Raw genomic sequence first — 27369 nt, forward strand, 5'->3', positions numbered from 1 at the left:
TCCTTACAGGTGTTATTTACGACCCCACCGAAGGCGATCGGTACTGTATCCGCCGTCCATCGTAGACGACGACAGAACGCGCGGATGTTGACTTGTAGATCAACGAGGTGACCTTTCAATGAAGAACGATTCCTTAAAGTGTTTCAGTTAAAAAATAGTTTCAGGTGACGATATTCTGTGCTACGACGCGATTCGCCCCGGCAATTCTCAACAACTACCTCCTCCGCAGCCAGCGTTCCTCCAATACATTCCGACCCACCCAGTCACTGGGTATCCCTTTACTCGCCCAGCTTCCGGTCTCCATCTGCATCCGCCTCCGGCAGCGCCGCTACGTCGCGCACGTCGTTCGTCTCGTACCACCACATGAAATTCACCTTACCATTCAAATCGGTGTACGGCAGGTAGTCCAGCTCCATCCGTTGGAACTTGCGCAGGTGCGCCGTTGTGCTCGCCACCTGCTCCGTCAGCAGCCGCAGGTGCTCCTTCTTGGTTTGCGCATTCATCTCGCGGAAGCTCTCCGAGTAGGTCGACGTCTCCGTGGCGGACGCACCACGCAGGCCCGAGTACAGGTCTTGGTTCTCTACGCGTGCGCCGACGATGGCGCGGACCTCCTCGAAGCGCTCACGCGTCAGGTGGCACACCCACCGCTCCGTCACCGCATCCTTTTCAAAACTCACGAAGCCTTCGCTGCGGGCCTGCTGCAGCACCTCGCGGAGATGACGCTTGCTGTCGAGCACGATCTGCGGGTCGTTCATGCAGTGCTCCCATAAGGACGAAACCTCACAAGGTTGGTTGCGGTAGAGAACAGAGAGCAGGAAGTCGCGCGGGATCTTGCCAGTATCGCGCGGCATCGCCTTCGTTTTAAAGCGCTGCTCATTGGTAAACTTGAAGTTCTGCGGTACTTCCTGCATGGGCCAGTTTTTGATCTTCGCTGCGTTGTATCTCACGCCATGAGGGATGTGGACACCCGTCTGGAAGAGGCGCGAAATGGACCTTTGCATGATGAGCTGAATCGCCAGGAAATGAAGAGAGGAAAACCAAAAAAAATGATGAGTCGAGTCCAGCAGCAAGAGCTACAGCGAACTGCAGCGAACTGCAGCGACACGAGCCACTACGTCTGCTACGTACACAGCACCTGTCGCAGTGGAAAACAACAACAGACGAGGAAAAGGAGACAAAGTCGGTCTCCCCCTTTTCTTTTAGAGTCGACTTCGATTAGAAAAGGCACAACGACCCTTTTTAGTTGATTTGTACTGTAAAGCCCAAACAGGCATAAAAGAATGAGGAAGAGAAACAGAGAGAGAAAAAAAGAAAGATGTATGCCTAAATGACACGTGTACATGTACTTCAGTGAAGTACATGTAGATGAGAGAGTTACATCGTTTGCTTTGCCTTTACCTTTTTCCCCGTTGACCTCAACGATGGAAACAGTGGAACTGCCAAAAGAATACGGCGTCACCACATGCAATACCAGAAAAAGATGAAATTCAAGGAGACTGGCCTCGATCTCTAAAAAGAAACAACAACCACCACCTCTTCTTCGCGTCAAACATGAAAGGGGTAATTTCAATATATATATATATATATTAGTAAGAACACTTGTGAAGAGATCAAATTGGTAATAGCAGAAGACACCGTGGCACGCGTGCGTGGGGCCGCGAGAGAACACCGCGTGCTGGAGGGTGAAAACAAAATTCAAAAATAGACAAAAGCCAAAAATCAGCTCCCTCCCTTTTTCTTTTGCTGCGACGCTGAACCGAAGAACTCATCATCCCGCATTCATCTTCACACAGTGTACAGCAACGCATTCGAATACAGAAGTGCCCACAGTCTCTCTCCCTCTCTCCATACACAAATACATATATATATATATATATGGGCCATAGGATGGCACACGGATCGCTAAATCGGCTTCTCACTATGACGGTGAAAGGGATCGGGTAGGATGTACTGCAGCATCCGCTGCGTGGCCGGCACACAGGCCAGGAAGCAGACAAGATAGCCCAAACACTTCACCAACACGAACCCCATCTGCCGGTAGTGCACGTGCCCAATAAAGTCAGAGACCTCGCGGTAGGGATCCACAACCTTGGTGGGGTTTAAGACCATCTTCCCGCCTCGAATGTGACTAAATCCAACGGAAATACCCAACCACGGCGTCCCGCTGAAGTACAGAAAACTGCCGGTGTTGTCGCCGTGCTCGTCGAGGACGGACACCATCGTGAAGTGAAAGAGAAAGGGAAGGCTCACGTCAAAGCCCTTGCCGAGGAAAACGACGTACGGGATGTACGAGTAAACCACACGAGGCGAGATCCAGCCCACCTGGGTGCGTACGAGTGCCTCCAGCTTCACGCCGCCGCCGTACTCGATGTAGCAGCGGTAGCGTGCGCGGGCCATGTTGCCCGCCGCGTCGCGCGTGGTGATCTGCGCGTTGGGGTTCATGCACCCCTTACCGCCCACCGTGAAGTTGGGATCGATGGAGAGAAAGAAGCCGGAGACGTAGACGGGGCCCTCGAAGCAGTCAGAGCTGGAGAGCGTCTTGCGCGTACCGAAGGCGGGGTGGTCGGTGGAGAGAAGCTTCCTTCGCTGCTTTTGCAAGGACGGCACCTCCGCCTGCTTGAGACCAAAGACGGGGTGCGACGTGTCGAGGGGTTGATAGCCACGCTGCTGACTGCGCGAGAGAGGGCGGTAGTAGCCCACGTTGGCCGGGTTCACCCGGGCGAAGGAATTCGCTTTCATTCGCGATGGTGGTGGCAGTGACAGGGATGAAGGGGAAGGGGAGGAGGGGGAGGGGGCCAGCAGCGGGCGACAGAATCGAGAGGAAGGGGCGCGCATTATCTGCGCGCGCACACGTTTTTACCTTTACTCGTTGTTATTATGGGGAGATTAATAATACAGTTGACGGCGCCGTCCACACACCTTAGCAGAAAGGATGTATGAATTATGCGGTGTGCGGTGCTCTATGCGATTGCGATTATAATGCTAGACTCAAAGCCGCTGGAGACGGCGACAGTCTGTTCTCACGTGTGTGAGGGGACTATGTTGTGATTCTATCCCTCGAAGAAATAGCAGTGAGTCCCGGGCTTGGCAGAATATATGTAAGCGGTAGGGAGAGGGAGAGAAATTGAGGAAGGGAAAGATAGGTAGAATGCAGGTGAGAAAAAAAATAATAATAATAAAGAACTCACATCAGAGGATGAAACGCACTTTCAAGGGTGATGATGTCGGCAAGCGCGTTGGCGGCAGAATGGGATTTCTTTTATTTTCTTCCCTGAAAAGGATGCACGAGGAATGCTTATAGAGAGCTGTCAAGATCGGTGAGACGACTGCTTCTTTTTTTATCTCTCTGACGTACGCACACTTTATCCGTTCGCAGATGCCGTGCTCTTCTCTGTTTATTTCCTCACCATGTCCACAACTTATTCCCTTTTGCAAAAGCCACTCGTTCATGATGTCAGGAGTGGAGCGCAAACAATAAGCAATGCTGAGAGAAAAAAGAAAAACAAATGACGCGACACGGGTCACCGTTGAATACCCTTAGCTGTCCGCACTACTACGAAAGCTTACGATCGAAGCAGTAGCAGAGCAGCTCACGGAAGTCCTCACCAGGGCGAGGGAGGCTGTTCCCCTCTCGGATGGTGGGTAGCGCCTCCTTGTATTTGGTCGTAAGCAAATCAGCAACGGCCAAGCCCTGCGTGGCGGAGATGTCTAGTGTCTTGTGCACGTGCTCCAGCAACCGTTTGCTCTCGTCCTTGTTGTGCGACACCAAGCACAGCGCCAGGCCGAGCACGCCAAACGCCGTGACGTAGCTGTAGAGACGCAGAAACTCAACGTGGGTGACAACCTCTTGGGTGAGGATGTCGCACAGATCGAGAAAACCGGCGTTGATGGAGCGCAGAATGACGTACGACCCCCGCTCAGCGAAGGTGGCCGTGACTTGACTACTAGAGGAGCACACAAAGAGGCGACGGCTGCCTTTGCCGTCCAGCGGGAGGTCCTTCACGAGGGTGCTGTGTGGCAGCCGCTCTGCCAAAAAGAAATCGCTGCCGAAGAGCTGGAAGACGCTGGTCGATGAGCTGTAGAGCAGGCGCGACGCGGCGCACAGCTGAGCGAGGCAGTCCTGCAACGTTTGCGTCGATCTCAGCGTGATGCTTGCCCAACCGCGCGACTCTTGCGCATCAAGCACCAAGACGTCTACCGCGACGGCAGCCGGCACCACCGCCTCTTTCGTCGAGTCGATGAGCGCCGGGTTGTTCAGCAGGTGCAGCTGCAGGTACACGTGGTTGACCACCGTGGTGTGCGGCAGGTACCACTTGAAGAAGCTCAAGATGCGTTCTTCCATGAGAAGGATGTTCTCCTTGGCGTACGCGCCGTCGCACACGTCGACGATCTTGCGCAAGTTGGGCAAGTCGGCGTCCATCTCCTCAAACTTCGCGGCGATCCAGAGGGCGGTGACCGCGGCAAGCTGACACTTCTGCAGCTCCAGCTGCTTCAGACTGCCCACAATGAACGCATCGGCTAGCTGCACCGCGAGGCAGAGGGTGGTGCTGCGCAGGTTGAAGGCCCCGCACACGTCGCGCAACCAGCGTGTGATGATGCGACGGTTTTTGTAGCTGTAGATGGAGCCCTTGAGGATGTTGATGTCGGGCAGTGGCTTTACGTCCTTCTGCTTCATCTTGTTGAAGATGGCCTTGGGATCCTCGTACTCGTCCTTCATCCCAGGGCTGGAGCGGAAGTCCATCGCGCCTGCCGGGCCGAAGAGCCGGCTCACGGAGTCGGAGCTCACCGTCGTCACGATCGCGACATCGCTGGACATCTTGACGCACAGAATCGATTTCAATAACACCAAGCGGGAAGCTCTTTTTCTTTCGTTTTACTGTAAAGCTATCTGAAGTCACACAGGCACAAACGCAAAAAAGCAACGGTTCTATTGAGGGGAAAAACGAAAAGGATGTATAGGAGAGTTGGTGCTGTTAGCCAACGCAAGTTAAGGCGCATAGGGACATAAAACACAACGGTGAAAGGCGGTCAGGAGAGAAGGCGAGAGAAGCCAGAAAAGTCGCTTCGGGAGATCATTTAATGCGGAGGGAGCCAATTCGTAAAGTCACACGAGAAAATGAATAAGGGCAACGCGTGTTCATGTGAAGACATTAAAAAAATATGTATAACTCTGTGAAGTTGAAGAAAAAGGGCGACACAGGGAGTCAGTAGCTTGAAACAGATATAGTGCCGAAATGAATACGGGGTGTTGTTTGCGCTGGAAAAAAGAATTTGTTGCGCAGAAGTCACGTTAATTATTGATGACTGCACACCGCCTTTTTCTTTTAACTGATAAGCGTGGGTTGCAACGACATTTTCACCTCAAGATGTACATATATATGTATATTGGTTCAGTTTGCTATGCAACGACATACAATGTAAAGATACCGATCAATTGCTGCGAAGTGAGCGTGATATGAGTAAACGAACACCACCATCGCGATGGTGGATGAGCTATGCGTGTGCCGAGAGAAAACGGAGTAGGCTTCGACGTCTCCTGTGCTGTCGCAGATGCTTCATCTGCCCATCGCCATGACTTCTGGTGGCAATGTCATCTTGCGGGGCCTGGAGGGCGAGGGCGACGTTTCGATGGGACACCCTGAGACGAATGGCTTTGCGGAACAGGCCACGAGTCGTTTGATTTTTCCTGCAGCTTTGCTGCACTTCGATTGTGATGTGAGACTCGCACCGCTTGATGGGCGCTTGGTGAGCTGCGGCTTTGTTGGTGGTGCCGCTGGGAGCAATTCATACGTGCGTTGCCAGCCCCCCTCTTTTTTTAACAGCGCCAGGCGGTTTTTGCATGTAAGCCTCAAATACACGTCGGGAGTATGCCCGCCCGCGCTTCTGGGAGGCGAGCGTCCGATGCAGCGCCTCATCCGCCGGCGTCTATTTCAATAGTCGGAAAATAATGAAAAGAGAAATGAGCGTGTGGGATGCTCCATCGAAGCGATCGAGCAGGGAAAAAACAAAAGAAGAAAACTTAAACGATAACGAATGGAACACACACCCACCCACACAAAGTATGCGTGATGGGCTTTATTTCGTCGGCAAGGAAAACATGAAAGCAAACGAAAGGGCTTTCCCTTTGTTCCTTCTCGGTGCTGCTTAGGAGCTGCGGCAAGGTGCAGGAAGGGAGAAACCACCACAGCAGTATGCACAGCAATGCTCATCACTGTAATACACACAAAGTAGAAACAAAACAAGCATCAGAGAAAGTGACTGCAACTTGAAAAAGATTTGAAAACAGTTCCAAGAACCTGATTCACTCCTGATAAAGGTTCGGGAGGAGGAAAAATAAAGAAAAAAAGAGAACTGCGGAGTCGAAACACAAGAGAGGTGTAACGGACGTGAAGCAGGGATGTTGACGCAAGCAACGATCGTTTGCGTGGCATCCGCACATCAGTTAAATCTAGAAAGAAATCAACAACAAGCAGACAATAACGTAAAAAGGGGGTAATTCAACCCCGTGATGTCAAGACGAAGAAAACAGAAAAAAAAGAATAAGTGAGTGGATGTGTCAATTGTGCTTTGATTTGCTGACGGAATGTCAGTGTAAAGCAACCACCACAAAAAGATCTTGTGCCAGGCGCTGTTGCTTTGTGCGCAACCTAAAAGCGTAATCCCCACCTGATGGCCCCAATCAGGAATTCGTATGCGCGTGATCGAAGCGGAGAAACGGAATGTAAGAAGTGGCGGCGCTTATAGCCAAGACGCATCGCGGCTGATATCTCCCCCCCCCCACTCGAAGGGTCTTCTTCCCTCTTTCGAAAGCGAAAAAATCCCAGACAGACAGGGAAAAGAGGAGTACTGCTGCAATGTGCATGCGCGCGTGCGTGTGTGTGCTGACTTAGACGCACGCCCTGTGCCAATATGTGTCGCGCTGATCACCCTCAAGCCGTTACGCCACGCGTCGGGTGCAACGCAGCGAAAGTCGCACAGGAAGTTCACCTGTTCCGTGTTGCTTTCCGCTGCAAAGAGCCGCTCTTTGCCTTCTGCGCTCCGCTATGGAGTGGCGTTGAGACGAGAAGATGAAAGAAAAGCGCAGCTGTTCATCTTTCTCATTCGCACTTTAACGGGCACACGCGTGTAGACACACACGCACATACGCACACGCACAATTCTGATACCAGCCGGTGCACGTTCTCCACGTTTCGTCCGCAGCGCCATCCGATAAGAAGGCGATCAACTGCCATGTTTGACGCTGGCTCAGGTCGACGTCACGTTCACGTCTTTGGGCTTGAGTTTTGATTGTTCTACTTGGATGCATTTTTATTTTCCGATTTGCGTTTTTAATCAGTTCAGGCTGGGAAACGGGTACCGTTATCTGAGGGACGGCATCACGTGCTGTCTCGCCACGTGTACTGCCAAGTCCGTCAACGAGGGGCGGAAGAAGCCTAGGAGAGCGCTCTTTGCGACCTGGATCGCGGTAGGAATAGTCGCGAAGGACAATCCTCAAGCCAAGGACGTACCTTTTCGAAGACGAGAAAAAAAAAAAGAGGCTGTTTTGTGAAGCAACGTGTCTTATAGCTTACTGCCGCTGTTTTGTTCCCCTCACACGTGTGAGGTAGAAAACCACGCTTCGCTTCGACACCTACCGCTTGAATACACCTTCACAGCCTCTTTCCACCTGCGCAGGTGGTTGTTCTTCGCCTACCCAGGCACCGTGCAGCGCGCACGACTTCGCCTCGTAAAAGGAAGGAGTAGCTGAGGACTTCAGCGAGGAGGAAGCAAAAAAGACACCAAGTTGGCCACACAATGCCCAACGATCTCTGCGAATGCCGCGCGTAGCTGCGAGTGTCTTCTTCCTTGCGCACCGCTTCCTCTGCACTCCGTTGCTCAAACATGTGCGCACGCCTGACCTGCCTCCTCCTCTTCCTTTTATAGCGGCTTTCTCTATATGCCTCCCTCGCTTTATCCGGAACGTCAACCGCCCTTTTCTCTCTCTTTACAGCACTGAATATGAAATCAAATAAACCTTCAGTGGCGCCACTTTTTCTTCTCCGCTTGCGAGGCGCACCGTGGAAACGACGTGTGAGGGGAAGCGGGACTTTGCGTGAGGGTATGAGAAGTCGTACGAACACCACAAAAAGTCACGCACACACGCCGGCTGCCGCTGCCACCGACTCGGCCACCAACCTAATCCACACATACAAGAAAAGAGATGAAAACAAAAAAACTGACCTGGATCAGCTATTCAGGCTCAGCACATGAACTTGCCGCGCACAAAAATGATAGCATTAGTCCTAATAGCACACTACGCGCCTTGTTCTGGGTACACAAGGCTGCTCGTAACCGCAATAGCAAAAAACAACCACATCAAGCAGTCAGTGACCCATTTAGTTGTGGTAGTTGTCCAGCTGGCGATCGAGCTGCTCACGCGTCATCGGCTGCTCACGCGTGCGACGGGGTTGGTTTTTGCTGTTGCTTCCGTTTTTGTTGTTACGGCTGCCGCCACGGTTGTTGCTGCCGTTTTGGTTGTTCTGGCTCTTGTTGCTCTTCGCATTGTTGCCCCCGCGGTTATTGGAATTGCTGCTGTTATTGCCGTTGTCGTTGCGACGTCCTTCCCCGCCGCGACGGGGACCACGCTGACGGCGGTCCTCCATCTCCCGACGGTCATCGCGGCGACCACCACCACCAACACCACCGCCACCGCGGCGGTTACGCATGCGCAGGCGCTGGCGGCGGGCCTCGCCAAAGCGGCGAACACCACCGCCCTCTCGACGACCCTCCCCACGCCGGTCGCGGTCATCGCGAAGGCGGTCACGACGGTCCTCGCGGGCAACATCGTCGGCACGTCGGAAGCGATCGCGGCCGCCACGGCGGAAGACGCCGCGATCGCTGAAGCGACGCGGGCGAGGCGCATCGCGTACCCGCACCACCTGGCGCTCCACTCGGCGCACCTGCGCCCCACCGCGGCCGAAGCCCTCAATGCGGGTGCGCCGCTCGCTCACTACGTAGCGACGCGGTGCGGCGTAGCTGTCGTCGCCTCCGCGGCGGCGGTCGCGGGCATCGGCGAGGGCCGAGACGCGGCTGCGGTTGCGCTCGTATAGCGAGCGCAGGCGACGGCGATCGAAGTCGTCACGAGCCATGATGGACCTTCTGACGCACAAAAAAGGAATAGTATGTGCTTGTGTGTGTGTGTGTGTGTGGTTGTTTGTGTAAAGCTGCGGAGAGAGCGAGAGAGCGAGCTAGAATAAGAGGCGAGCAATAATAGGCACGTTTGTGGTGGTGGGGAGCTCAATGAAAAAATTCTACAATGGAGTGAGTCGTTGGTGGGTAGGAGGGTGTTTCATCGATCAGGTAACCGAGGAATGGGAGGAGAGGGAGGCGCAGACGCGATAGGTGGCAGGAGGAAGAACACATTTTGCGATATTGAAGACCATCTCCTGTCGCAGAGAACTGACAAACGTGATCCTTGCCGCCATTTTCTACCTTTTTGCATCGTGCCTGAGAGAGAAGTGACAGTGGACATGAGGGCGTGCGTGTTTCTCCAATTATGCGTTACGCTGGAAGAGCGCAAAGGAGATCATGAACCCCGATTGCATAGCGCGTCTACACGAAAGAGACGAGTTCCGTTTCATTTTTCAATGACGTAGGCGATATTTTTCCCTCAAAGATAGTTTTCGCAAGACAAAGTAGTCATATAAGGAAATAAGAAAAAGAAAAAACAACAACAAACTAACATTTAATAATGAAAATAACGTGTGCGTTTTTCGTGAGCAAACAAGCAAACAAAAAAGTTCTATCTATGTATGTTTGTGCACGTGACACATTCTTCCTCGTTCACTCCACACACACACACACCACATGAGTGCAGGAACAGAGAAAGTGCATGGGCTCGCATAAACAGTTGAGAAAGCAACAAGAAAGGAGAATACACACACAACCTCCACCTTCTGATCTCTCTTATATATTTATATATATATATAAAAAGAAAAATATAAATTCTGTTCCAACGACTTCCAGCGTAGCGGTAGAAAAAAACGAGGATGGGGCAGGCTCATCCAGTTTCACCGCGTGAATTAATAATAAGAAAACAAACATATACGTAGAGGAGAAGCTGGCGTTTGTGCCTCTATAAATGTATTCGTGCAATACACAACAGGGAAGGCTGAAGTTAAAAACTTTTTTGTGTTTTCATCCTCGCACGTGCGGAAAGCTGCCAAGCGATGAGTCATAGCGTTGGTAAACTGCCCATTACAAACAACCGGCGGAAAAAGAAAAAAGAAAGAACCGTAGTCACCAACAGCTCGTTTCCCTCGTAAAATGTCAGAATAGTAATAAAAATAGTTGACAAGAAGAACACACGAGTAAAAACAAAAAACAACAACAACAGAATTCTAATGCGTGTGCAAATCACCTTGCTCACTGTCACCACCTGGCAATAAAAACAAGAGATAAGAGCGCGAGTGGGAGCAGCGAAATAGGCCGGAGGTGCACTTCTATGGGTGAGAAAAAGGAAGCGAAATAATAATAATAATCATAGTCATTACCATCAAATGATAAAGAAGCAAGGACGATGCCACAGTGCACAGTCACCTCTCGTCCATACTTGCCGCGCAGTTTCACTGCGGAGTTACTCTGAGAGAGCGCTCGTCTAACTTGGTGAAGAAGTCGCTCAGCTCCCTCTGCCACTGCGCCACCTCCGCCTCGCTTGGCGCGGACATCAAGCCACTGCGACGGTGTGGGAGCGAGCTGCTGTGACTACTAATGTCCAACACGAAGACGCTGTCATCTGACAAACCACCCTCCGTCCCGCTGGTGCAGACGGACGGGGAGCGGGAGCAGTGCACCGGCGCCATGAACGGATTGGACGGGATAAGGCGGGAGGACCCGCTGGTGGGGCGAGGCGGAGTGGCGAAGAGGTGGTCCGTTGGGGCGCGCCCGACGCCTTGCGTGTCCGCCTCGTCGTCCCGCGAGCGCTTAAGAAAGGCAGAACGCTCAACTCTGCGGCTCATGATGAATCGAAAAGAACGAACGAACGGGATTAAAGGTGTCTGCTGATTTTGCCCTCTTTTCCCTCTCTTGAAAAGTAATACTGTAGAGAAGAAGAAAGAAAAAAAAAAAGAAAAATAGTAGTAACGGAGAAACTAGCTGCAGAGCGGAGAAGATAAAAGGGCGATCATAAATACTCGCTTCATAAATCAACCTCTGCTTGCGCTCTTCCAAACGACTCTATGTGTGTGCTTAAAACAAAAAAGAAATGGTGTGCGGTTAGGGGTGTTGGAGTTCAAACATCTATCAGTGTTTTTATTAATTTCTATTCTTTTTCGGATGAGAGCGCAAAAGAACAGTATCGGCGAAGAAGAAAAAAGAGGAAAGGAAATCGAAGAAGACTTTCCGAGTTGTCAGCATTCCAAGAAGAGAAAAAAAGCAGCATTCATAAGAGGAAGAATATTAATAAAAGTAAGAGAATGGCGCTCCGCCCGTCGACTGCGCTGACATCTAATCGGGGAGCACACCTAGCGCAACATGCACGCTGAGCACAATCCAGTTCCGGATGCGAAAAGACTGCGCGTGCCAAGGGAATGAGATCGACGCGTCGTCCTGCATTCGTTCAGACTGCGTATTAGTTGAGTGTGAGTTGGGAGACGCAAATATACGCACATCATCCGACTATATCAAGAAGAAAAAAGAGATGAAATTGCGTAGCTAATGTACATGAGGGCATTCCGTCGCAGAGAGAGAAAAAACAAATAAAAAAGAAAGAAAAATGAAAAGAGACGAGAGAGAAAAACGCAGCGGCTACATCACGTTGGTGAATACACGCGTGTTCCAACACCTTCACCTCCCCCCCCCAAACAACAACAATTTCTTTTACATATGCGCTGCGGTACCACCATTTGCAATACAACGCATGCCCATATGGGAAGGGGAGGGAATGAACAAACAAAAGCAGCTTTCGAATCTTAAACCAAACGTGCGGCATTATGAAATACTCTCCTAACCCGACACACTGTCACGTGCGGTTCTTCAGGCTTGCCTCCACGACCGACATCGCGTTCAGCAGCACGTGACCGCTGCGATGCCCCGTCAGCAGCATCGGCGCATCCTTCACGCTCGTCACAAAGGCGCAGCGGCAGTCGTGAAAGGCAACACGATGACCCACCTCATCCCGCTGCGTGTCCACCAGTAGCAGCTCACCGTTGTCCCGAACAAGGATGAGATAGGAATTGTAGTAGCACAGCTGCAGGACGCTGTTCGCCAAAATAGACGGGAGAGCTGCGCGCAGGGCTAAGTTGCTGACGACGAGTGTGGCGTGCTTCACAGAGACGATGTTGTCAATGTGCAGCCGCACCACGGAGCCCTCTTCGTCGACACAAAACAGAAGCCCCGACCCGTTGCCGGTCGACGCCACCAGCTGGCAGTTGTGGGTGTAGGACGTCCGCTCCGCCTTCCGCGCGAGACTCCACAGCTTCACCGACTTGTCCTTCTCGCCTACTGTGAACGCAAAGCTGCCGAAGAAGCTGACCTCGTGGATGCTACCGGTGTGGCCGAGCAGCTGACACCAGGTCGCTTCATCCGATTCGGTCTCGTAGATGAAGGCACGACTGTGGTTGAAGTGGTGGTGGGTGACCGCGACGTAGTGCTCGTCGGGCGACGCAAACAGTCTGTACTGTGCATCCGGCTGCGAGTCCTTCGGCAGCGCACGCGTGATCAGCTGACTGTCACCGCCGAGGTCGCAAAAACACAGCACATGCGAGTCTATGGGCAGGAAAACCACTAAATTGGGGCCCACCGCGATGGCGTCCTTTACGCGGCGGATGCCGTGCTCGATGGGTGCGCCGGTGACGAGGGAGTAGAGGCGAAGCTGATGGGCGGCGTCCACCGTGACGAGCAGCGTGCCGGCGTGGTTCGCCGAGACGCGTACGATGGCCTGACTGGAGACCTTGCCGTTGACGGTGAAGTTGGTGGTGCAGCGGCCCTCCTTCACCTGGTCGACCGAGGAGAGCCCGCGCTCAAAAGACCACATGTGCACCTCACCGGTGGTCGTCGTCGCGTAGACGTCTGGCCCGCTCACGGCGATGTGCGCCACGAGCCCCGTCGGCGCGGACTCTGCCCCGATCAGCTGTCCCTTGTGCGCGTCCCACACGAGCACGTAAGGACCGGCCCGTCCCACAACCTTCGCGGAGTCCTCCGTGAAGACGAAGTACTCGATGTCGGCGTCGTCTGCGAATGGGTTCAGCAGGGTGCAGCACGGGGCCCCGGTCAGCGTCTTCCATAGCTGCAGCCACGAGCCTTGTTTCGTGGCGAAGTGCGCGCCAGAGGCGGACATGCACAGCAGCACCACCGGATCCGATCCCACGTCGAGGCGGTGCAGCAGGTCGCCGGCAGACGTCCACACGTGCAGGTGCTCCCCGGCGTACGAGACCAAAATGCGTCCGTCGCGGTTGCTGCTCACGGCGCTGACGAGGTTGTCGTGGGTGAAGGTCACGCTGCCCTTCATCTCCTCATCAAAGAGGCACAAGGAGCACCGACTGATGAGCAGCAGGTGGTTGCCGCAGAAGACGCCGCTCTGGCGCACGCCGCCTTCTATGTCCGGCATCTCGCGCATAATGCGCTTCTTGAGCACGTCGATTAAGCACAGTTGGTCTGTAGAGGCGTTACTCGCGACGAGGAGAGACCCAAAGGCATCCAGGTCGGACGAGCGCACATCCATCCTCAACTCCGCGAAGAGAAAGTGCGAGTTGCCCTCGTAGTCCCACACGAGCACCTGCGTCTCGCTCGCCACCAGCACCCGCGATCCAGCGGCAAGGAGAACACCGGTGATGCGCTGCTGCCGCTCGAAGGGCATGCGCAGCTCCGCGATGGGCTTGCCGAGGTCACTGTTGTAGACAAAGACGGAGTCGTCCGTTGCAGTCACGACGTGGCTGCCGCGGCAGTGGCACCAGAAGCACGGGTCTCCCATGCGTGCCGTGGCTACCGCCGTGCTCTCCTGACCGTTGTTGAGGGGGTGGAGCAGCAGCACCGGCGAGACGCAGTAGGCAGAGGCGGCGGCGGCCGCGTACGGCGAGGGCGATCGACGCAGTAGCGCTGTCTGGTAGAGGTCTGTGGTGTAGTGCGCGACGTCGTGCAGGCAGCTGACGAGGGGCCCTGCCGCCATCACACCCGGCACCGGCGGCCCACCCACGGCGGCGACCTCGCACAGCAGAACGCGGGCCTGCAGGAGGCGCATAAAGGCATCCAGCGTGTACAGTCGATGCATCGGTCCGCGGCGGAGAATGGCGTCCATCAGCACCGGGTTGCGCAGCAGCTGCGCGGCCTGTCGCATGTTGCCGTTCCCCAACATCAACGGCATCAAGTACCACGACGCTCGCGGCACCTCCGCGCTGTCGGTGATGACGAGGCGGTAAAGGTGCGACTCCAGCAGCACGCTGAGCTCCGCCACGCGGGGCTTGTACAGATCTAGGAAGAGGTCTCGCAGGGCGGGGTGGGCGACGTGGGCGGTGGCGTCGTGGTACCACGCAATGAGTCCCAAGTCCGTTAGGAGCAGCAGGGCGGAGAGGGCGGTCTGCCGCGGGCAGGGCCCGAGCTCCTCGCACAGGTACACCAGCTCCGACGCGGGCAACGGCGCCAGGGCAACGACGACGAGCAACATCTCCACCGTCACGACGGGATGCAGCACTGCCGCTTTGTCGTGTAGGGCTTGAATGAGCTCCCGGACAGTGGGCGGCAGCGCCGATTCAAGGAGTTGATTCGTCTCGAACTCCGACTCCACGTGCCGCCCCGTCACCAGCAGAAAGTGCACGTAGGCGGAGGCGAGGTAGGGGTACAGGAGAGTCATTGCCTCCTCCTTCTGCAGGTAGGCTTTCTCAGCAGCCCCCAGCCCTTCGCGCGACTTGAGCTCTCTGCTTTCCACGCCGGGCAGCACGATGTTGCGCATTTGCAGAACTGAAAAAAAGACCCGCACGCAGTTGAGCTCCGTCATGGGCGGGCACAGACACTCAAAGGGCTGCGGCATGCGCTTGCGCAGCAGCGGAAGAACGGGGCTCTCGGTGTTCAACGAGACAACGATGCGCACGGCGGGTGGCAGAATGTTGGGCATCCACGCCGCGATCACGCTGCTGTGGCACCCGCACGTGTCGAGCAGGTCAATACGGCCGAGCAGCAACGCTAAGGTCGGTCCTTTGTAGGCACGAATCGCATCGCGCACCCCCTCCGCCAACGTCTGCACACTTGTGAATTCGAGCGCGCTCTCCGGATGGAAGAGGTGCAGGAGGCGGTAGAGGAACACCACCACGCTGTTGTGGTGCACGTCCACCGCATAGCACACCACCCGCGCCGGCCGCTCCCCGCCCTCGCGTACCTGCCCCGACAGCAGCATGTTTGCCGCGTTGCAGATGAGGTGGGCTTTCCCGATGCTGCCGGCGCCGTAGAGGATAAAAGGCGAGCCGCTGTCGCGGTAGGGCCCACATGCGTAGTTGAAGACGAGCGTAGATTTCTTTGGGTGGTAGCGGCCGCTCCAGATGAAGCGGCGCATCGTGGTGACCTCATCCATGCTCGTGTAGAAGAGCTTCGGGCCCTCCTGCGAGAGTAGTTCATCGGCTTCCATCTCCATGTCGGACCGCTCGGCCGCCTCGCTCTCCTTGAACACGACGGAGAGAGAGGCGAAGAGGTCACTCTGCCATCGGCCTACACGGTTGCCGGGCGTCAAGACAACTGCAGACGTGTCCACCGCGGCGACCAGCGAGTCGTAGGCGCTGGTGTTGGTGTATCCGGCGCTGCGAAGCCACTGCGCTGGCTGCACGGCGTCGCTGGCGCGGTTCGACATCTCCCACGAGACGGGGGTGTAGCAGAAGCAGGCCCGCGCGGCGCGGTAGGTAGGCGGACGGAGCTCACCCGTCTTGTCGCGCAACGGCAGCCGCGGTGGCGCCTTCTGCAGCAGCACCTTCTCGAGCGCGTACTGCTGTCGCTTCAGCAGCGGCTCCGCGCCGAGTAACACCACACACCAGGTAAGCTGATGGTTGGAGGGATCCTGGCAGCGCGCCAGCTTCGCCTCTACCTGCTCCACCGTGTCCGTCGCGTTCACGCTGAGGGCGGCGACGCGAACCCGCATGGAAGCCAAAAACGTGTTCACCATGGGCAGGCATTCCTCGCAGTACTCCTGTACCGCCTCCGGTGTGCCCAGCGTGAGCAGAAATACCGTGTGCCACGACTGCGGGCTGCGGGGAATGCCGTGTGGAATGTAGCCCAACGTCTCCATCGCCTCATTTGAGCGCAGCGTGGAATCCATGCGGGTAACCCACTCCTCCGGCACGCCGCAGCCTTCCAGCGAGAGGTGTATGAAGCGCGAGTTGAATCGGGCCGCAGCCCAGACCCGCCGCAGTGCGGGCGTCGAGATGGGATTGCCAGAGACGTCGACGCTGCGCAGATTGGCGTGCCCCTCAGCGACGATACTGGCGAGGAGCTCCATGCACGTGTCATCCACGCAGTTGTGCGGCACACGGACCTCCTCCACGCTTTGGTGATGCCGTACAAAGGAAAAGACGGCGAGTACGCCAAGCCGGCCGAGGAAGGTGTGCGAGGCGTCGAGCAGCCTCAGATGGAGAAAATCAACGGAGTTGATCTGGGCCTGTATGTCGCCGTTAGGCTTCACACCGTGGCGTTGGCAGCACTCGACATACAGATCTCGACCGATGTTCATTGTGAAGAGGGGACGCGGTGATGCAACACGTTTTACGTGCGGTTCAAGACGCCTAGTCGTCCCTCAGTCAACAGGAACGATGATGCGTAAAAACAAAAAGAATACCCTGGCTGAAGCATGATGTCCATATATGAAGACGCAAACAAGGAGCGAGAGAGGGAGAGAGAGAGAGAGTAGGAGAAATGGAGAACTACTTAGACAAACAAACAAAAAAAGCCAGCGTGGGGAAAAAGATGCTTTCGCTGCACCTCTTACAAAAAAAAAGCAAAGAAAAGAAAACGCAGAGAAACACACAGCAAATCAGCGAGCGGCAAAGTCAGTGGATGAGCGTCCATCGAAGAACACCTGAAAGAAGGTCATTCCAAACACCAATGCTTCGGTCGTCTCTCATCCTTCTTTCGTTTTCTCTACTTTCTCAGCTGTGATCAATGCGTAGAAACCGATCGCCAATGAGAGCAGTGCTATTCGACACAACGGTTTGGGTATTTCCGCGAAAACAACAACAACAACCAGTAGCAGGTCGGTAAGCGGGTATAATCTCGTAGGCACACATGTACATATACATACACATTTCTGTTGCTTTACAATAGCGTCACGGTCAGAGAACGCCTGAACGTTTCGAGTTCTGAAGCAGACACAGATAAGCTGCTGCGCGAAAGGGTAAGGATGCCGAGCTGCAACAAGGATGGCACAAAGTCAAGGTTTGTTTTCAGGTGCTCGCAGTAGGAAAGTGAGAGCACGTGCAAGAAAGGGAGGTGTGGTGCCAGCTGATGCACGTCCGCGGCGGTCACATTAGAGTGGTTGAGGTACAGCTGCTCCAAGTCATGCGCGCCGCACAACCAATGGATGTTGGGGAGTGTGCAGTACGACAGGTGCAAGTGTGTGGCGGCGCTCAATACACGTTGCACATTAGCAGGGTCCTCACGCGGCCAACGGAGGTGCATGAAGTAGCCGGTCTGAAGCTGCAACGGCCTCTGGGTAAGGAGAGAGCCGAACTCGGACGGGAGAAGAACATTTTCGGACAAATCCAAGAGACGCAAGGTTGAGATGCTGCTCAGCTGCGACACACGAACCAAGCGCTCACAGTTCGCGGCGTGCAGCACGCGCAGCGACGGCGAGCGAGATAGTGCGTCGAGTGAGGAAAGCTGTGAACAGGCGGAAATATCAAGCGTCATCAGCAGAGGAAGTTCCGCCAGAATGAGCAGTTCCCGATCGCGAATCTGAGTCTGTGCAATTTGTAGCTCCTGCAGATGGTAGAGGCAGCGGAGTGGCGCCAAATACTCTATACGACACGCGTCCGCGAGGATACGCTGGAGAGAGGGCAAGTGCGCCACCACGGCCAGAGAGGAGTCCTCGAACGGAGAAGGAAGCAGCTGAAGTTCCTGCAGCTCGCTGAGTGCGTCGTAGAGCCGCCCGCTGACGCGCTGGTGCTGCGCGACACACGCAGTGAAACGTCGCTTCGACGTGACAGAACGGACCCGCACCGCCGTGCCGTCCCACTCCTTCAAAAGCGCGGCAAGCGAAAGCGTGACCAGGTCCACCACGCGAATCTCTGCGGTGTTGCCGAAGAGCCGACAAATCAGTCGGGCCTGCCAGACTGCTATCCAACGTGGCACCGGCGGCCTGAAGTCATTCAGAAAAAAACCACCCGGCTCCACCCTGATGCAACACGAGCATGTGTTGGACCGGGCATCATAGTCGGGCAGGCAGTACATGTCTTGTCCGCTTTCAGCGAGCTTCTGCCGTGCGCTGGAGCGCATAACGGCTTTGTAGCTTTGGGGGTGGGTCGCACACCAGGTGTAGATGACCGCTGCAACCCCGAAAGAAACCACGTAATCTGTCACCGCGTCTACGCCGTTTTGATCCATTCGCTTCATCTTCTGCGAAAGCCCCCCTCAAAAAGCGTGTCTTGTGATGTTTTGAGAATCAGTTTTCCGTCAAACTGTTGTAAACAGATACTGCAAATCTGTTAAGGCAGGTTACAGGCTCAACTGGAATAACCAGCAGCCATTTTCGCTTTCACGGAACTTATGAGATACATACAATGTGTTACTTGAAGGGAGCGAGGGAGATCGACGCAGACCGAATGAAGGAGAGAACAGGGAGTTCAGTGGAGACATCCACAACTGCAGCACCTGCGCCACGTTTTATGCCGCGTAGCCAGCAGCAGACATCCCCCCAGAACGGATCATTTATGTTCCTCCGACACGGCTTCTTTCCTTCGGTGTTTAGACGGACCACTTCTTATTGTAACTCATCTCCAAGAAATCGAGGCGACACTTCTGAGCTGCCAGTTGGACTTCACAAGCACAAACACACAGACATACATATATACATGTAATAAAGGTAATTATCCTTCCTCTATGCTCTCACCAGCAAGCATAGCAATTACTTTAGTTGACCTACATCACAAGGAAAATGAATCAAACAGAAAGCATCGAGCTGTCACACACACACACACACACACACACACACACACACAACACTCGCATTTACCTTCACACGTTCCCTCTCGTGCCATACCAACGCAGCGCACACACGCAAAGGGAGAAACCAACATTAATTGTTTTGGTGTTGTCTGCGGAAAAAAACAAAACAAAAAAAGGACGAGAAAGACGAGAAAAAGAAGAAGTTCCTTTATGGGCCAACGGATGCCCGAGGGACTCGACAGAACTTCGATAAAACACGACGGAAACAATCCATAGGCATTAAAAGAAAGAGCCTCCTCCCCCCCTCCCTCCCACCACAGAAAACCGTTTTACGGTTGAAAATGCGCCGCCTCTGAAACGAGCGACCACAGCATCATCGTCTGCTTCTTGCAGAGCGAGACGTGCAGTGAGAAGGTGGGAGACACACACACAACGTCCTTTTTAAGCAACATTTCTTCCACGTTAAAGAAATAAAGAAAAAAGACGTCCGACGCCGCAGTAAAGTCAACGCCGCAACTGCTACGTCCCTTAAAAAAGCAAAGCAAAGAATGCGTTCTTCACTACCCTACAAATGCGACATCACCGCCCCGGGAACGCCCATTTTGTCAAACATGAGCTCCTTCTGTTGCCGCGCCTTCAACGCTTCTGCGCTCTCACCAGCCCGCGGAGCCGAAGGCAGCAGCTTGCCCGGGTTGCAGATGTTCTTGGGGTCTATTGACTTCTTCAAGTTGAATAGCACGTCCATGGCGCCAGCGCCCATGAAGCGCGTCATCCACGGCACATGCTCGTACCCGATGCCGTGGTGGTGGGTCAGGTTGCCGGTGTGCCGCAGCATCGCCTCCGTCGCCCGCTTCTTAATCTCCAGGAAAATCTTCATATCCTGATCATCCTTCTGCGCACACGCAAAGGTGAAGTACAGGCAGCAGCCGTACTTGTACTGATGCGCCGTGTGGCAGCCGATCCAGCCGTGGTGGCCGTGCTCCTTCCACACCTGCCGCACCGCCTCCTTCACCGCACGCCAGCATGGCACCGCCTGGGAGTAGAGCACGCTCGTCTCGAGGACGTCGGCCCAGTGGGACAGGGAGAGGGCGAAGTCGCGGATGTAGGGCAGGTCGTACTTCTTCTCCTGCCAGCTGTCGCCGGCCGAGCGGCCGACGCCGACGCCACCAAACTTCTTCAGCACCGCCGCCGCCTCTGCGCGCTGAAACCGCACCCGCTGCCGCGTGCCCTCGAAGCCGATGATGACGAGGCACATGTTGCGCATGTTCCACCCGCGGTAGTTCTCCAGGAAAGCCTTCACGCCCTTGCTGATGAGCTTCTCCAGGAAGCCGTGCGAGCTGGTGCTCATGGCCATGCTCATGTGGAAGTCGTCCGCGTCGTATAGCCGCATTGTGCAGGGACGGATGCCCTTCGTGTTGCACGTGTAAAAGGCGCTGAAGCCCGCCTCGAAGGAGGGAAAGAGGTAGCCCTCGTACAGCTTCTCCTCGGGGATCTCCTCAATTTTGATGGTAGCCTCCGTGACGATACCGAAGGCGCCTTCAGAGCCGATAACGAGCCCGTTCAGATCCACGCCGCACACACGGGAGGTCATGGGTGTCTCGATCACCCCTGTCGGCGTGACCACCTTCATCGAGATGACCATGTCCTCAATGTCACCGTACTGGTTCGACATGGCCCCACTGCCACGCGCGGCAATCCACCCCCCAAGCGTGGAGTACTTGTAGCTGTCGGGGTCGTGGCCTAACATAAAGCCGTAGCGAAACAACTGATCATCCAGGGCCGGCCCCAGCACACCGGCTTCAAACGTAGCCACGTGCGACTCGCGGTCGATGGAGAGCATGCGGCTCATGCGCCGCATATCGACCGAGACGATCATGCGAGCCCGCTCAAACGGGTCCGCCTCGATGCCGCCCGTCACGTTCGTGCCACCGCCAAACGGGATGACGACGACGTTGTGCTTCTGCGCCAGCTGCATAATCGTGACGCAGTCGCGGTGGTTGTTTGGCAGCAGGATGCAGTCGGGTGCGTACTCCACCATTCCCCTGCGCACACGCCACAAATCACGATAGTTCTTCCCCACAATGTGAAGCAGGCGACTCTTGCCGTCGGGCCGGATTTGACTCTTCTCCAGGGCGGCGGAGAGGTCCTTCATGAAGGCATCGTTGGTGTTCGGCTTGTTCAGCTTTGCGATGGCCTTCTCGAGCGGGATGCTGGGGCTCAGCGGGGGAAGCTCCTTCGGACCCTGTCCGCCGCTGACCTCGTTGTACAGAAAATCCAAAAGATTCTTGATGGGCTTTCCGTCCACGTGGCGCACCCAGAACTCGTGCTCCTCGTCCAGCTGCATCTGAATACCCTGTTCACCCCACCCATTCCACTTGAGATTGTCGTACACCTCTGGGGGTGTAGACACTTGCGAGTCGGCGGCTGACATGATTCGGTCAGGGGAGAAATCAAAAAGCACCTTAAAGGAAGAGAGATGTAGCACGAGCTAAAAACACGCACGCACACACACACACACACAAGGAGCGACAAGGTTAAAGCACACCGCAGAAATGAACGTATAGTGAGGATGGAATGCCAGCAGCCCAATAGAGAGTGTGTGCGTGACAAACAAATGATGTTTTTCCTGCCGTTGCGAAACGACAGTAGCATGAAAAAGCAAGGCCATAGCGAGAATCAGGAGGAGGAGAAAAGACCATGGAAAGTGAGAGAGGTGGGCTGCGTGGAAGACCCTCCAAAAAACAAAAAGAGAACAGTTCAAGGTTGCGGAGAATCCTGCTCGACAGTCGTGGGGCGAAATCAGAATCTCGAAGATGATATAAGAGAGGTTTAAAGACTACGCTTTTCTTGTCGTGCAGTGCATTCTAAACTCGCGGCGCTGCTTCTAATTGTGCGTTTTTGTTTCGCATTAAAAAGGAAAAGTCAGAAGAAAGAAAAAAGCGTCAACTGTGAATAAGAAGAAGTGAAAAGAACGATTAGGGGAGGGAAGCCTGTCGAACGCAAGTTGTGAGAATATACAAAAAAAAGGGAGAAGCAAAGAAGCAGAGCTTAGCGTGTGTTGTCAATACTTACCGCGACAGCAAAACAGGCGTAAGATGCCCATCGTCACATCATACCGCCAGCCGCGCGGGACGCAGTCCTCTGGCAAATAGGTCAGCCCACCCCGCTGCGGCATCGACGTGATGCATTGACGCAGTTGCCGAATCTTCTCCAATGAGTCCTGTGGGGCAGCGCGCTTCAACATCTCCTCCTCCAGCGCGTTCAGGCAGAAGAGAGTCATGTTGTGGCTGAAGCCAAAGAAGGACGCCGTCTTGCGTCGCCGCTTGGCGTCGTGCGACGTGGTGTCGGTGCGCAACAGCGGAAAAAGAATATCATCGCGAATGCTGGAGGAGCCGTTGAGCAGCATGACGACGCGGTCCATGCCCATGCCCCACCCTGCGGTCGGCGGCAGTCCTACCTGCAGCGCCTTAAGGAATGTCTCATCGAGTCCCATGGCCTCCTCGTCCCCCGTCTGCTTGTCCAGTAGCTGCTGCTGAAAGCGGTAGTACTGCTCCTGTGGGTCGTTCAGCTCGCTGTACGCGTTGCAGTACTCCATGCCGTTGATGAAGAGTTCGAAGCGGGCGGACAGGCCTGGCCGGTCGCGCCGCTCCAGCGCCAGCGGACTCATAAACAGTGGGTGGTCCGTCACGAAGGTCGGCGCGACCACCCGGTCGGTGATGAAGTAGTCGATGAGCTTGTCGAACATCTTCGCTGCGGTGCGCACCGACGGAAGAGGGATGTTGTAGCGCAACATGATGGCGGACATGTAGGCCATCCCACGAGCCGTGTTCAGCTCCGTCGGCGGCGGCAGCTCGACGCAGGCGGCGCGCTGTACCTCGTCGTACGCACTCACGCGACGAAAAGGCTGTGTAAGGTCAATTTCCGTCTGCTCGCCGGTCAGGCAGGAGGTCACCGATACCTTCGTAGTGCCGTTCGCTGCCACGGCGAGCTGTCGCATTATCTCCTCCGTCATGCGCATCAAGTCCTCGTAGGTGTGGTAGGCCGCGTAGAACTCGCACGTCGTGAACTCCGGGTTGTGGCTGCGGTCGGCGTCCTCATTGCGGAACACGCGCCCGATCTCGTAGACGCGGTCCATGCCACCCACGACACACTGCTTCAGGTGCAGCTCCGGGGCCACTCGCAGGAACAAATCGGTGTCGTTGGCGTTGTGGTGCGTCATGAACGGCTTCGCGTTGGCGCCGGAGGCGACGGAGTGCAGGACGGGTGTCTCCACCTCAACAAAACCACGACGGTCGAGGTAGTCGCGCAGGGCACGGGTGACGGCGTGGCGCTTGCGGAAGTGCTGGACCACGGAGGGGTTAGACATCATGTCCACAAAGCGGTAGCGATACTTGATATCCGTGTCAGACAGCGGCACGTAGCCTTTCAAGTCCGGGCACAGCGCCTGATCGGTGCAGACGTACGGAGCGAGAATGGAGGTCGCGGAGGCGAAGAGGGAGAGCTCGCCCTTGGCGGTGCGACCCGGCGTGCCGGTGGCGCCGATGATGTCACCCACGCGTATGGAGTCGCTCAACGCGCGCAAGTCCGCCTTGGTGAAGTGCTCGCTCACCTGCCGGATAACCTGCAGCGACACCTCGCCGCTGCGAATGGTGATGAAGAGGATGCGGCCCATGTCACGCGTGCTTACTACTCTGCCCCCAACGCGCACGTCGTGGTCGTGCGGGTGGCTCTCGTTATGTGGGATGCCGTCGTAGGTGGCGCGAAATTCGCCGAGTGGCATGACCGAGGAAAAGGACTGGTAGGCGCTGGGGAAGTCGAGAATAGTCCGCGCGTTGGGCAGCGCTGCCTGGCCATTGCTCCCATTAGAACCTGAAAGTGCAGGGGACGCGCTAGATGTCTGACTCGCAGAACCTTTCAGAAGATCCGGGGAGGGGCTTACGCCGGAGCTGACGTCAACAGTGGTTCTGCGCTTTTTGTTTTTCCTTCTCGACGCCTTCTGTTCCTTCGGTTTCGCCTCGACCGTTGTTTGTGTCGCCGAAGAAGACTCATCCACCGCTTCGCTGTGGGCCGCGGGCAATGATGACGATGATGATGGTGGTGGTGGTGGGGATGGAAAACTGGTAGTCGGTGGTGCTGCCGTACCCGCATACGTACTAGCGTTGCTGTCCGCGTGTCCACGTAGCGGGGATGCCTGACTCGATGTCCAGCGAGACTGCCGCGAAAGCGAGCTCAGCAACAGCAGCCCGACTGTTGCTACGCGTGCTTGTGTGCGCCGATGCATTATAGAATCTCAAGAAAGCAAAAGAATCTTCTTTCCTTTTTGGGAAGCGCAAGTGCTACACTGCTATAGGTTCTAAAATAAAGTGGAGGTAAACCGACACTTATGCCGGGGACGTGCAGGCGAAGCCACGCGGAACGAAAAGAAAGCTAAGCGTGTGTGTGTGTGTGTGCCAACGAGCTGCATGAAAGGGAAGAACAGAATGAAACAGCTTTTACACCAAGAGAGGAATAAAGAGAGAGAGAGAAAGAAAGATAGCTTGAAGAGAAATACACGATCGTGTGGGAGACACTGCACACCGTGCGTTTAAGTAGACTGAGCTACGAAATCGTTATCATTCGGGTCGTACGCCGTGATGATGCAAACCACGTATCAACGAAACAATAATGAGGCGATGACAGAACTACTCGTAGATCAAAGAAGAGCGTTTTTCATCTCGCCACCGTTGGCGGTGAAGTGGAAAAAAATACGAGGAAGGAGGAGAAATGAACTCTACGCTGGAGGGAAGCATGCGTTTGACATACTCGTGCTCGTCGTGGAAAGATCCGACTTCTCCTTGCTTTTTATTCTATTCTGTTATAAATATATATGGAAGCAAAAGAGCTTCCTCCACCATCTTCCCCGGTTGAACGCGTTTTAGTGCTGCGCAACGAACTACAGAAAAAGAAAAAAGAAGAGAAAGAAACTCCTTAACAGAATCCACTAGACACACACACACACACACACACGCCACATCCGTAGAAGGAGGCCTCAGAAGAAAAGAAAATGAGCTCTGAGCGACACAGTAATGCAGGACAAAAAAACAACAACAACCCAATCCAAAGGTCACAGAAAAGAAGAAGAGCCCCAACGCATCGAGGCAACCGCACAGGTTAGCTTTCCCACCACACCCACTCGAAGTGAACGCAACGCAATAAAGAAAAAAAGAAAACGATAAGGATCGACAACAGAAACGACAAGAGCAACAACAGAGAAGGAAAAACATCACATGTCAGCGAAGGACAGCTACGAAAAGAACACGCAACACGAGGAACGATCGGACGGACAAACAACCCACATTGAGGTGCACGTGTGTACAGGCTCAACGACGGAACACGAAGAAACAAACGAACAAAAAAAGGAAATTTGATTCTCTCTCCTCTTCTTTTCGCGTCTTTACGCCATCTTGTATTTAAAGAAATAGAACTTGAAGGACAGGGTGAGACCCATGTGGAAGATGGTGACGAAAGAAACCAGGCCAATGAACCAGTTCCGCTCCAGCGTTGTCTTCCACATGTGCCACATATTGATCAGCAGGTATGCGGTGGACCACGCCCCACCGACCATCACAAAGACCCACTGCGCCGCACTCGTCGGGATCATGCACAGGATGGCCACCAGCTCAAAAATAAACATGCTATAGCCGTAGAGGCACACGACGTCGGTGATGGTGGCCGGCAGGTTCTTCCACTGCATGATGCCCCACACCAGAGAGCCAAACACAAAACAGTAAAGGTAGATGGTGACGTACGCCACTGAGGCAACGGAGAAGTCGTACTTCCACGGGTCCGCGTTGTTGTTGCTCCGGGTGTACGCGATCTTGCTCATGATGTTGCTCACCACCGCCAGCGTGATCCACAGCGTGGTGCAGACCCAGAAAGGTCCGTAGAGGTCCGGCTTACGTGACAGAACGACGCCGGCCTCCTCCAGCGTTGTGTCCTCCACCGCATCTCCCGCCACCATGGACTCGTTGAAGTGCCAGTTGCGGTCCATCAAGAAGTCAGGCGGATTCAGTGGAACGAGCGTGTTGCTCAGCCGCAGAAGCACCTGACGTGTGTTCACGTCAAAGAACTGCTGGTAGAACTCCATTGTCCAGAACTTACTGGTGGGAGACGGTGCAGCAGCAGCGGCGGCGGCAGCGTCTGAACTGGCAGGAGTTCGTGCCTGCGCACCGTCCTCCCACGGTGGTGGTACGCCGGTGCCATCGCCAGCGTAGAACTGCATCTTGGGCGTCGTGTCCTGCGCCCCTGTCTGGGTGGGGGAGGTTTTAGAGTAGTCCATGAACGAAGCGCCGCTGTAACCCTGGCCGGGGGGCGGCAGGCTCTGGCCAGCACCGGTCGATCCGTAGGTGTACGGCAGGGCAGGGTTCGCACCGCCTCCACCACCGCCGCTGATTGGGGGAGACGACGGTGGGGAGCGCGCCGGCGACACGCCCGCACCCGCCGGCGGAAGAGTCGGTTCGCGGAAGGGGTCGGCCGAACCGCCGCTTTCATACGGGTTCGCCATTATTTGGTCAAGACAGTAATGACAAGCAGGAGTGAAAACCGGCAACACAACAAGAAAAGCGAAACGGAAGCGACGCCCTTTCGCAGAAGGATACACGTAGACGGGAAGGTGTGTGTTTCTTCCTGTCGAAAGAAGATGGTGACCGAGGAAAAGAAAGATATGAAGAGGCGCAGTGACAGGGAGGGATAAAGAGAGAGAGAGAGAGCTTTGCCTCGAAATCGGTTTCACAGAGAGGGTGTGTGTGTGTGTGTGCTATAGCAATCGGGCGAGGAAGCGAGGTGCATCTCCATATAGGCACTGCTATATACGGGAAGGAAGACAACAAAGATGCGGCATCACAATTCAGAGAGAGCACCTCTTTTTGTTTTTTTTCCCTTCTGCGGTCCTGTGAGCACAGTTTACGCACCCTACCGACTGAACTCCTTCCAAACGAAACCACGACAACGGTGAGCAACGCGACTGAAGCACACATACATTTACCGTTGTTTCTGCTAGGATACGATTAGAAATATATATATATATATAGAGTGATACGTAAACGTGAAGGTAACCCAAAACACCGCCAACACAACATGAGAACAAGACCCACTCTCATCCAAAAGAAGAAGGAAATGTAAACAAGGTCAGCTTACGGTAGCGATGCAGGTGAAGAAACGGAAATGAAAGAAGAGAGGAGCACAGGACCGCCACAAAGGTGAAGGATTACAAGACGC

General features: G+C 54.9%; 10 protein-coding genes across 12 annotated transcripts; all 10 read right to left on the reverse strand.

Annotated features, from left to right (window-relative positions):
* Positions 1-278: 278 nt before the first annotated feature.
* Positions 279-1254, reverse strand: ABB37_02708 (putative mitochondrial hypothetical protein; the record flags this gene model as incomplete). The annotated part of the gene is made up of 1 exon (XM_015799801.1): positions 279-1254. Exon 1 carries the CDS (start codon positions 999-1001, stop codon positions 279-281), a length of 723 nt encoding a protein of 240 aa, XP_015661403.1. The 5' UTR covers positions 1002-1254.
* A 648-nt stretch (positions 1255-1902) lies between these two features.
* ABB37_02709 (hypothetical protein) lies at positions 1903-3084 on the reverse strand (the record flags this gene model as incomplete). Its single annotated transcript, XM_015799802.1, has 1 exon — positions 1903-3084. Exon 1 carries the CDS (start codon positions 2833-2835, stop codon positions 1903-1905), a length of 933 nt encoding a protein of 310 aa, XP_015661404.1. The 5' UTR covers positions 2836-3084.
* A 469-nt stretch (positions 3085-3553) lies between these two features.
* ABB37_02710 (putative mitotic cyclin) lies at positions 3554-7509 on the reverse strand (the record flags this gene model as incomplete). 2 transcript variants are annotated; one of them, XM_015799804.1, is made up of 1 exon in its annotated part: positions 3554-7509. In XM_015799804.1, exon 1 carries the CDS (start codon positions 4814-4816, stop codon positions 3554-3556), a length of 1263 nt encoding a protein of 420 aa, XP_015661406.1. In that variant the 5' UTR covers positions 4817-7509. The 2 variants fall into 2 exon arrangements, with proteins under 2 accessions (XP_015661406.1, XP_015661405.1); XM_015799803.1 differs by having other exon boundaries at positions 3554-4971.
* An 866-nt stretch (positions 7510-8375) lies between these two features.
* Positions 8376-9291, reverse strand: ABB37_02711 (hypothetical protein; the record flags this gene model as incomplete). Its single annotated transcript, XM_015799805.1, has 1 exon — positions 8376-9291. The coding sequence occupies exon 1, from the start codon at positions 9126-9128 to the stop codon at positions 8376-8378; it is 753 nt and encodes a 250-aa protein (XP_015661407.1). The 5' UTR covers positions 9129-9291.
* Positions 9292-10604: 1313 nt separating this feature from the next.
* Positions 10605-11305, reverse strand: ABB37_02712 (unspecified product; the record flags this gene model as incomplete). Its single annotated transcript, XM_015799806.1, has 1 exon — positions 10605-11305. The coding sequence occupies exon 1, from the start codon at positions 10995-10997 to the stop codon at positions 10605-10607; it is 393 nt and encodes a 130-aa protein (XP_015661408.1). The 5' UTR covers positions 10998-11305.
* A 693-nt stretch (positions 11306-11998) lies between these two features.
* On the reverse strand, positions 11999-16795 carry ABB37_02713 (hypothetical protein; the record flags this gene model as incomplete). Its single annotated transcript, XM_015799807.1, has 1 exon — positions 11999-16795. Exon 1 carries the CDS (start codon positions 16682-16684, stop codon positions 11999-12001), a length of 4686 nt encoding a protein of 1561 aa, XP_015661409.1. The 5' UTR covers positions 16685-16795.
* Positions 16796-17265: 470 nt separating this feature from the next.
* Positions 17266-18737, reverse strand: ABB37_02714 (hypothetical protein; the record flags this gene model as incomplete). 2 transcript variants are annotated; one of them, XM_015799809.1, is made up of 1 exon in its annotated part: positions 17266-18737. In XM_015799809.1, exon 1 carries the CDS (start codon positions 18559-18561, stop codon positions 17266-17268), a length of 1296 nt encoding a protein of 431 aa, XP_015661411.1. In that variant the 5' UTR covers positions 18562-18737. The 2 variants fall into 2 exon arrangements, with proteins under 2 accessions (XP_015661411.1, XP_015661410.1); XM_015799808.1 differs by having other exon boundaries at positions 17266-18712.
* Positions 18738-19678: 941 nt separating this feature from the next.
* ABB37_02715 (alkyldihydroxyacetonephosphate synthase (ADS1)) lies at positions 19679-21740 on the reverse strand (the record flags this gene model as incomplete). The annotated part of the gene is made up of 1 exon (XM_015799810.1): positions 19679-21740. The coding sequence occupies exon 1, from the start codon at positions 21542-21544 to the stop codon at positions 19679-19681; it is 1866 nt and encodes a 621-aa protein (XP_015661412.1). The 5' UTR covers positions 21545-21740.
* A 434-nt stretch (positions 21741-22174) lies between these two features.
* Positions 22175-24394, reverse strand: ABB37_02716 (putative mitochondrial Lysyl-tRNA synthetase; the record flags this gene model as incomplete). The annotated part of the gene is made up of 1 exon (XM_015799811.1): positions 22175-24394. One exon carries the CDS (start codon positions 24392-24394, stop codon positions 22175-22177), a length of 2220 nt encoding a protein of 739 aa, XP_015661413.1.
* Positions 24395-25546: 1152 nt separating this feature from the next.
* On the reverse strand, positions 25547-26779 carry ABB37_02717 (hypothetical protein; the record flags this gene model as incomplete). The annotated part of the gene is made up of 1 exon (XM_015799812.1): positions 25547-26779. Exon 1 carries the CDS (start codon positions 26654-26656, stop codon positions 25547-25549), a length of 1110 nt encoding a protein of 369 aa, XP_015661414.1. The 5' UTR covers positions 26657-26779.
* Between the last annotated feature and the right edge of the window lie 590 nt (positions 26780-27369).

Source organism: Leptomonas pyrrhocoris (genome assembly GCF_001293395.1).
Source record: "Leptomonas pyrrhocoris isolate H10 chromosome Unknown, whole genome shotgun sequence".
Lineage (NCBI taxonomy): Eukaryota > Euglenozoa > Kinetoplastea > Trypanosomatida > Trypanosomatidae > Leptomonas > Leptomonas pyrrhocoris.